A 10,497-nucleotide genomic window follows, 5' to 3' on the forward strand; every position below is an offset into this window, starting at 1 on the left:
TTTGCCTCAGTTTCCTCATCTGTACAATGATCTGGAGAAGAAATGGCAAACCACTCCTGTATCTTTGCCAAGAAAACCCCAAATGGGGTCATGAAGAGTCAGACAACTGAAATGACTCAACATCTATGGAGTGTTGAGAGGTCTTGCTCTAACAAGCCTGATTGGTTTTCTACTCCTGAGGTCACATGAAGAGAGGTGCAAAAGCCACAAAAGTAGAAGCTTCCTCATGTGGAAGATCCAGATTTGAGGAATGAAGGGGGATGTTTTTGGGGGGAAGGGTCCATTAAAAGCACAAAGCAAGAATAAATGTTACTAGGCAGAAGGAGGAGATGTGTAGGGAATGAATAGCATGTTGGGCTGAGAAAAATTAGGCTAGTAAAAAAGAGGTTTTTCCAGAGTAAAACAATTGTCTATATTTCAAATTATATAGCCAAATACAAATGAGGCTGATCCATTACTTAAAACAGGCTCTTTATATTTTCATAACAAGCTCTCCATTCTGCCTTCCTAGTTCTCCAAACCAATGTTTTACATTTGAAATATGGATGACTATGGTTGGTGATGCAGTCTGTGGTATTTGAGCTGAACAAAATTACTTAGCCAACCCTGGAATTAGCATCCTCCTCAAAACGCCATGCAACCTAGGCGTGACTATTTTTCAATCCTCACTGAGGTAGCCAGTGGACCAGAGAGCAGAACAACCTGTAGCATCCTTCTTACCTTAGACCAGAAGTTGTTATAAAATAAGAATTGGGGTGGGGAGGGAGAATGGGGCATAACTATGAATAGAGAAGGTGAAGAGAGAAGGAGAGAGAGGTCCAAATGCAAATGGATAATAATGGTTCACAAGGAAAAAAACCCAGAGGGGTCAAGGCATCAGAATCCTGGGCTCTCCCAATTCTGATTTTTTTTTTAACCTTTTTATTATTCTATTCAGAGCTACACAGCTCCCTCTAGATTCTGAGATGGATCATTCCTCCTATACCACCACACCTGGATTCTATAGGAATTATGATCCTCACCTCTTTCTTGATTAAAGTGTGGAAAAGTTCTTTTTCCTCATAGTCCAACAGAGATGGAATTGAGGCAGAGGGAAAGGGCTCTAACATATGGCAGCCAAGCAAATCTGAATTTAGGGATAAGCTAAGCTATAACAAGAAACCTGTATTCTACAGACCTGTTTTTTTTTTAAAATAAAAATCCTTTTGCATATATATTATATATATAATGCACACATATGTATATATTCATGTATATATGTATATATATATGTATATACATGTATACTTTGTTGTTAAGTCATTTTTCAGTCGTGTCCAACTCTCTGTGACCCCATTTGGGGTTTTCTTGGCAGAGATACTGGAATGGTTTGCCATTTCCTTCTCCAACTCATTTTATAGATGAGGAAACTGAGGCAAACAAGATTAAGTGACTTGGCCAGGGTCATATAGCTAATAAATGTCTAAGGCCAGATTTGAACTCAGGAACATGAGTCTTCCTGACTCCAGGCCTGGCACTCTAACCACTGCACCACTTAGGTGGCATTAATAAAAAAATAACGCCTAAAATGAAGAAGGCAATAGTTCCTATTCTTTCCACACTGGTTGGGACTCATCTGAAATGTGGTTTCCAGGTTTGGTGCCAAGTTTTAGGAGGGACATCAATAGACTGGGGTGCATCTAGAAGAAGAAAATGAGAATGGTGGAAGGGACTTGAAACTATGTTGCGTGAGATATAGTTACAAGAATTGGGAGTATGAAGGCAGGAGAAGACAGGAGAAAGGTAAAATACTTGAAAAACTGCTATGGTCAAGAGGGATTATACCCATTTTGCTTGACTCCAAAGGATAAGAACTCATCCCAATGAGTAAAAGTTATAGGGAGGTATATGTTGCTTCAGTATAAGGAGGATCTTCCTAATAATTTCAGGGATGTACTGAAGCCAATTCCTAGGGAGAAATAATTCATTCATCCAGAAGAAGATAAAATTAGATGATCCCCAAGGCCTTTCCTACCTCTGTGAGTCCGTGACTCCCTTCCATATACAAAATAAAGAGCTGGGGCAAAGAAGGGGATGCTAACAAGGGCCTCAGAAATCTCATTTAGCTAATGAATGGCTCCCAGGGCTCAACTTATGAATACCACCTGGAGGTTTTTTTTCTTTTTTTTCAAAAGGGCTTTGAATTTCCCAGTGGGCAAGAAGTGTGCCATAGAAGAAGGAGCAGATCAGGTTGCTATACACTTCCAGGAGGAGGACATATCTACACTGGACTTTCTTTCTTAATCTGACCTGATAGGTCTAGACTTATTTCCCTGGTGCCTGACCCCACTTTCCTTTGGTTCTTACCAGACTCCACTGACACATCGGGTGGATAAGGCGCGTGGAGCAATGGTAGAGCCTTGCTGCATGAAGCCCCCAACAGGAAACCACAAGCTGTTTCCCAGAGAGTACTGATTCACCAGAAGGTTACACCGGCCCTGGGCACAAGGGTGAGGGCTATACCATTCATAGGGTGTCAACCTGTGGAGATAGAAAAGCCTACAGTGAACATTCTCCAGGGATACAGAAGAGGCAGCTGAGGGTAGGGTAGAGTGGGGTGAGGGGAGGAAAAAGAATCTCTGGATTGGGAGTCAGGATACCTGGGTTCTAGTCGAGGGTGACCTTCAGCCAATCATTTCACCTTTGTCAGTTTCAGGTTTTTTTTTCCTCTGTAAGATGGGGAACTTGAGTCTGTATCCAAGATTCCTTTTTATCAACCATGAATCTATGAATCTATGAATTATGGTAGGGAAAGTCTCCTTCATCCACTTTCCCCACTGAGTCTTCTCTAAGTAGCTCCTTACACACTGAATGCCCTTCTTTCCTCAACCTGCTCAAACATTCCCTCTTTTATCATTTCAACAGATGCTGAAATAAACTTTCTTCAATGGGTCCTTTTCCCATGTAAAGTATTCTTTCCTTCATCCTTCCTAATCTTGCCTTGGCAGTCCCTCAGTCACTTTCTTCCTACTTCACCTATGTTTCCTGTCCTTGGCATGCACTTACCTATGGCTTGTATATAATGTAAATGGCTCATAGTCTGTCCATAATTCAGTGGAATGTTTCTGATACTGCTAGGCTCTCTACTGCAGTGGAAAGAACAATGGGTGACAGCCAGCAGCAAGGACACAAGAGTTTGAGCTCTGCAATTCATTAGTCATGTAACCATGGGCACATGGGCTCTCTGAGCCTCAGTTTCCTTATTTGCTAAATGGGATAATAATATTTGCACTATCTGTTTCACAGAGTTGTAAGAGAAAGTGCTATAGAAATGTGAGTGATTTTCATCTCAGTCCCACCAATCTCACATTGCCACCAGTACCATCATGTTGCCCTGTCCAAATTGGCCTTCATATATGCTATGTTTTATTAGATTGTAAGCTCCCAGAGGGCAGAGCCTAGAATTTTTTGCATTATGCTTGATTTAACAGTACAAGTAATTGAGTACTTAATGTCTTTTTTGATAATTACAATGGTGATGAGTATATAGGTGTGTTTTGGGAGGAAGGGATAGGGAAGAAGGGTTAATTGGCCTTTGAACTCAGTCAAATCTGGATCAATCAAGTGTGAAAAACTTTAGCCCCTAGCCAGGATAGTGCAGCAGCTATACAGCTGGTTTTACAAGTGCTGCTAGTGGCCAGGCTCCAAGACCATTATACAAATCTTAGGTCATGGGGCTGAGAGTAATGGTCATCTGCTTGCTGCATCATGGCACTTACAAGGATTCCATCAGAAGTGGGGAAAGTGAATGATAAAGACAGCAGTAGGAAGGGGATCCAGGCAGAAAGGTTCCTAAAAAAAAAAGAACAAACCCCACACAATCCCTTGCAGCAGACAATACGTGAAATGGAGATGGGAGGTATCAGACAGCATGTTATATCCTGAACATCTTGCCAGTTGTCAGTGACAACAGTTACTTGTCAGTGGCAATACCTGCGAGGGCCAGCACAGACAGCTTTGGTTGAGCCCACCTGTAGGGGGAGTGGAAAGAGACCAGTGTGCACCTTGTGCCCTTCAAACCCAGCACCAGCTGCTGACTCCAGGGGAGTGTAGGCTGCCCAGCTTGTACACAGACTAGCCTTTTTCGACTTGGCTGGATTTAATTTGCCAAGAGGTCTTTACTGATCCTGATTCTGACCTGGATTATAAAGAATGAGTGGGATGGAACAACTTCTCCAAAGCAGTCTGGACCAGCCCCCAGGATGCTAGGTCTCTAGGCAGGGCTTTAGGTCACTTTTGTTGACCGGCCTGAGAGGGAACCTACCTTTCCAGCAGTTTTTCTAATTAGACAACTGCTGGAAAGGTAGGTTCCCTCTCAAGCCACTGAACAAATTTCCCCTAGGGAAGGCCTTCCCTCCACCCCAAATAAAACATACCCAATACAAAACTGGCAGTTTTTGGTCAGTAAATGAAAGGTCAGAACCAAAAACTGCTATGGGAAAGGCCAGAAACCAGGAAGTATCAACAATGGATTTTTATAGGCTTGTCTGAAGGAGTTCTCAGCACGAATATGAAAGCCCTTCACAACTGGTATGTTTCACTAGTCCCTGCAACATTGGTGAGAAAACGGCAGAGAGGAAGGATTTTTATTCCTATTGTCTGAAGGTGGAGAGTGAATCAGAGTGATTCTATGTGGGGCAAAATACCGATTCTACTGACCCTAGGCTGAAATATCGTGGCACCATCTTTGGCTCAAGGTCTCTTTATTGGGGCAAACACCTTCTCCTGATGATAATTAGAACCCACAAGCAGGGGGGTTCAGGCCTCTGGCGCTCCTTCCCCTGGAAAAGTGAAGGTTTCCCCGCAGGTCCCCTTAGGGGGATTCTCCTCTTTTCTCCTCTTATATGAACCAGACTTTCTAGCCCAGATCAGCTCCTAAGAATCGTCCCCTTCTTCCTATGCTATGTTCCCCTTCCCCCCCTTATCCTAGGCCCCATCTACCCCCCTCAGTCTCCCTTCCCCCATTCCAACATAACAAGGGCAGCTATGTTTTCAGAAGCATATCTGGACTAGAGCTGGGTGATCATCTATCCGAAGAGTGGGCCCTCCTCCCCCATCTGTGCTGCAGCCGCCTCCAGTCCCCCACTACTGTCTCCGGGGCTCCATGTCTTGTCGCTCAGCACTTTGAAGCAGATCCTGGCACAGGCTGAAGCTGGGGCAGCCAAATGCACAGCTCTTAATTTGAGTGATCGTACACCACCCATCTCTCATTACCAGGATGCCAAATCATTCCCAGCAGGAGGGGAAGGCGACATTTCAGGCAAAACCTGCCTGGCAGTGTGTGTATATATGTGTGTCTATGTATGTGGATGTGTGTGTGCACACACACCAAAATGTGCAAGTAGGCGGATGGACAGATGGACAGACAGGATGAGGCTGGCGGCCCTGTGGGAGAGTGTTGTCAGGTCACTAGCGCCTCTTGGATCACTCCATTTCTGTCCAGAGGTCAGCTTTCACCTGCTCTTTACTTCCTCCCTCTTCCCCTCCCTGGGAAGCTTCCCACATTGGACACAAGGTGGTAGTGTGAGGACAGGAAAGTGACTAAAGCTTGTACCGAGCCACTAGGAACAGCACACAGCTGACAGCCAGATAGGCAAGGAGCATGAAGAGCCAGACTCCAGGAGAAAAGGGGTCCAGGAAGGAGAAATAACCAGGTTTTCGACCCTAGAAATGAACACAGAAAGAAGTTTCACTTTACATGGTCAGCCAAAATGGACCCTGGGCAGGACCAGGCAGAAGATGTGGCAAGCATAGATTTTGTCCCAGTCTTGGTTGTTATTCCATTATAAAATCATGAAATTTTAGGGCTGGAAGGGGATTTGGGGGATCTCCGGGTCAGGGTGAATGATTGAAGAAATGGTTGGGGCTGGGTGGTGATGGAAGCATCAGGAATACAGTTTGTGAACACTCAATTCTATTCCTGACCTTGGCTGTTAGACATTCCCCAGGTTGAATGCCAGCTTGTGCTCAGAGAGTTGAAATCCCTCTCAATTTTGTTTCTTTTGTTGCCTCTGTATTTCTGGAAGGGTGTAGGTGGGCTCATAAAATATTTTTTGCTATTTAATTCCTATGCTACCCTATGATGACAGTGATTCCTCTTTCATAATCCCTAGGAGGATCCAAAAGCCAGGGAAATGCCGTTCTTTTCCCAACCAGGAATGTGAGTTGGCCAAGTGAGTTGTGGGGTGGAGTTTGGAACAGAGACCAGGAAAGAAGTGGGCTTCTACTCATCCTTATCAAGATAGTGAAATGAAGGAACAAAAGATGTACCCAAATGATGAAGAGAGTGGAGAGGATGGGGAAAGTCAGTGGAAAAGAACAAATAGACTTTCATTTGTGACCAAGGGCACATCATTTAGTGACATATCAACATAACAGTATATGACATTATATCATGACCCACTCCTATAGCATGACATGCTATGTCTAGGTTCTACCATGCAGTGAAAAGAGTCTGTTATTCATGTTGGTAGGGAAATGTCTGCATCAGCTGGTGATGATTGATTGGTGTCAGCCAGTCCCCAGATATATGACAGGAAGGACCCATTCTAAGTCAAACTCAATCTGTCCCTTCTGAGCTTTTCTGAGCAGCCTTGTTGTCAGGATATGTTTGAGTATTCTTTTTTATCAAAGCACAGTACTGGCATTTGGATGGTGCTAGTGCCTCCATTGATAAAATTCAACTCAATTCAATGCAATTCAATGCATTAAACCATTTATTCAGTGTTTACTATGTGCAAAGCACTGAGAACACAACTAATAGATGTTGCCTCAGTAGGCAGGGAGTAACTCTTTGCAGTCCTGCTGTGATTTGGCAGGTTCAATCATAGACTACTTTTGATCTCCTTTTCCTTTGGTTTATTTATCTCTTTATAAAATTTCCTTCCTCTGGGTCCTGGATACCAATTCCTTTAGGCTCCATTCCCCTCTAGGAATTACATATTCTTAACTCACAGAGAGAAGGAGTGATGTATCCAGTCACACAAAGACTGAGATTAGAACTCCCAAACTTTGCCTGGGCTCCTCTAGGAATAGTGCCGCCCTTCTTTCTGCATAGCGACACAATGACAGTGACCTTTGGGACAGACAATATACAAAAGCTTTCTCTTCACAGCGAGTGAAGCAAGCTAAAGCAAGACAAGGTATCAAGTGTCTTTTAGTATCTCAGGAAACTTTTTGAAGCTCTCTGTCTCACAGCGCATACATATACACACTTGACTTTCAGAGAATACTCCAGGGTGAGCTAATCAGGCAACAGAAATGACTTGTAAGATAAGGAACAAGGGAGAAGACAGTTTTGGGATGTCCCAGTCCCATCACTATGCATATTATCTAACAGCAGGCAAATGACTCAACAGTAACAGAATCAGACTTCCTAGAGCAAGTCATTTCTATTTCCATCACTGGCTAACAGAATCGGTTTCCCTTTCCTGAATGCCAGGAATCTTTAGGCAAACCATTGGAGCCAGAATCTGGAATCCAAATGAAGAGAAGACCTGGTCATCTCATTTGCTGAAATAGCGGAGTTAGTGTTCAAGATGAGGTCACTTCCTCCAAACACTTTTTTTTTCTGACCCACTTCTCTTGCCTCTGACCTATGGATTCATGTATTTCTTAAGGCAAATGTACCTGCTCCAAGATCTTAGACATTTTAGTTTCTTACATGTATCTCTCTCAGGGTCATCTCGGTAGGAACAAATATGAAAACAAACCAATTCATTGTTGATTTCTGAATGTGAAACCCTATTAGAGGCTCAATGTCAGAAATCTATACCTGATTATATTAGAATAAGTGAAATTGAGGAAAATGACAGAGTTATTTAAAGCTGCCATACTTGATTATGGGTGATAAGGAAAGACACATGGCTGTGGGAAAAAATTCCTAGAAGCTCAAATAATATATGTATATATATACATATATATGTGTGTGTGTGTATGTATGTATATATATATATATGTATGTATGTATATATTTTACAGAGAAAATATCACACAAAACTGGAGCAAGATATAAATGTAATTCAAATGGAATCATCTCAGTCATGTTAGCAAGGGGTAGTATGATTCAACTTATGATGGGCTGACGTCATCCAGGATATGCCCAGAATAAACAGTCCTACAGAGACTTGGCCTGGTCTGAGCCCAAAGATGTTACTATATTGTCAACATGTTACTTGCAAACTTCGAGAATTTCCACATGAGCATGTTAGAAATATTGCCCCAAAGCGGCCTGAACATACATAATGGTAGGTTTAGAAGTCACCTGCCATGTTTGTGTAGAAATCACCATATTCCATCGATGTTTCTTCCAAATAGTGCATTTCCCTTCCAAACATAACACTCTACTCAAAGATGGATTGCACTACTGCCATTTTTCTAAAGAACTCAAAGCACATTCACATTTATTAGTTCATTTGTTTTCACAAATCCCTATGGGAGATAGCAAAGGGCAGAGATTTTTCTGTCTGAAAAATTAAGGAAGTGAAGACAGAGAAGCAAAATGACGTCTTCTCTGGCCTCTGAACTCAGAGGTGTGCTCCCTCTCCCCCTTCTCTCCCTCTCCTCTCTTCCCTCTTCCCCTTCTCTCCCCCTCCTCTTACTTTCCCCCTCTTCTCCTTTTCTTCCCTCTTCTCTTCTTTTTCTCTTTCCCTTTCCCTCCTTCCTTCCAGTTTGCTTCTCTCTCTTCCTTTAAGTGAGGCCTTCTTCAGACTCCTAGAGTGTGGTCTGTAGAGAAGAAAGCCTGGGGGACTTTGATCAAGTTACTTTACCTCTCTGAGCTTTGGTTTCTTCATCTGTAAAATGGAGGAATTGAACTCTCTGCTCTCCAAGGTCCTGTCCAGCCTTATGTCTATGCTCCTATGATCCTTCTCCAAAAGGCTGCCTGATTACTATGACCCCTTTTCCTACGGCACAGTACAACCTGTCCTACACCCTTAAAGCACTTTTTATCATTACTTTGTTTCTAATCATGATTAATGGTTGGTCAGGTCTCTTCTATTAAGCTGGAGATTTTTGAAGACAGGACTTAACTGTAATCCAATTCAATTTAACAACTGCCACATTTTAGCGAAGTGACCAAGTCACTGGACAAGTCACATTCTGGGCTCTAGGCACCACCACATTAGTAGAGGAAGTTTCTCCATCCAAGAATTCCTCATATTTGTGAAATTATAGATATACACCCTATCCCTATTTTTATTTAATACATTCTAAGTGCCTAATTTAATACATTCTAAGGACAGAGCTGCTTATCAACAAAGAAGAGGAAAGTTGCTGAAACTAGAACTGAGTTCTCTTGGTTCCTAATTCTGTGCTAGCTTAAACTTGTCATCTGGGGTCCTAGAGATAACCCCCTAAATCCTCTTCCCTCCAAATGAAAGGAGGCTGCAGTCATGCATTCAACCCAGCAACCCAGGTGGGCTAAAATGTGGCAGCGAGGCCAACAAGGAGATAAGAAGCGGGTATGTCTGTGTACTCTCCTCCTTCAAGCTGGGAATTCTCTGATTCTTTTTGATCTGTTAATTCATTGATCCTTTATTCTGCACATATTTGAGGAAATGGAAATATAATGAGAATTTAATTACTTCACCCACCTCTGGTGCCACAAGCCTGAGCATGCCAGGCCCATGTCACAGGCAGCTGTGGGTCCTAGGAGATAGTGAGGATCAGGGAAGGAGGGAGGGAGCTTCATTTATAATTGCTGTCACCCCCAGTGGATAGGAAATTAGGTTTTGTTCTTCCAGCCTGCAGAGACATACAGTGTTTACATTAAAGATGCTTGGCTGGAGGAAGCCATCTGGTTATACTCTCTAGGCCTCCTGTATTTACTAGGGGTTAAAACATATGAATTCTGGGGGCTTTCCCTAGGGCTCTCTTGATAAATAATTAGAGCATTTCTGCTCTGGAATCTCCATAAGGAATGAGAAATGCTAACTTCTGGGACTTGTTCGCACCTTAGCCTCCCCATTATGTCTGGGATGTGGCTTTGTATCATGGTTTTCTCAACTTGAAATCAGGACTGTGTTATTTAATCCCAGCCATCACTCCCCACTCCTTACTCTAAATTCTCTTGGAACCTGGACTGTGGGAAAGTCCACACATCCCCACCTTCTCAGTATGGCCCTGCCAAACTCTGGCATCAGATGAAGATCTTGTAGGTTGGTTGTTTGCTTTTTGGAGGGCTCTACACATGCAATTCAGTTCTCCACTTCTGGCTGTACACGTCAACAAGGCTGGCTCCAGAGCTGAAGGAATCTCTCTCTAGACCAGGGGCTCTTAATCTTAAAAACTGTTAACTGTATTTCAATATGATTGGTTTCCTTTTAATCCTATGTATTTTATTATCTTATTCATTTAGAAATATTATTCTGAGAAGGGGTCTGTTGCCTTCCCCCGATTACCAAAGGGCTCTGTAACACACACACACACACACACACACACACACACACACACACACAC

At 43.0% G+C, this 10,497-nt stretch overlaps 1 protein-coding gene across 1 annotated transcript in view; it reads right to left on the reverse strand.

The window, feature by feature from the left end:
• Positions 1-10,497, reverse strand: part of GRIK4 (glutamate ionotropic receptor kainate type subunit 4) — a 436,546-nt gene that overhangs the window by 36,503 nt on the left and 389,546 nt on the right. Inside the window, exons 13-14 of the mRNA XM_027835648.1 lie at positions 5,594-5,703; positions 2,347-2,520 (exon numbers count right to left, since the gene is read on the reverse strand). Of these exons, the coding sequence (XP_027691449.1) occupies positions 2,347-2,520; positions 5,594-5,703 (284 nt within the window). The remainder of the gene's footprint in view (positions 1-2,346; positions 2,521-5,593; positions 5,704-10,497) is intronic.

This window comes from Vombatus ursinus, unplaced genomic scaffold, assembly GCF_900497805.2.
Source record: "Vombatus ursinus unplaced genomic scaffold, bare-nosed wombat genome assembly UNPS02014816.1, whole genome shotgun sequence".
Lineage (NCBI taxonomy): Eukaryota > Metazoa > Chordata > Mammalia > Diprotodontia > Vombatidae > Vombatus > Vombatus ursinus.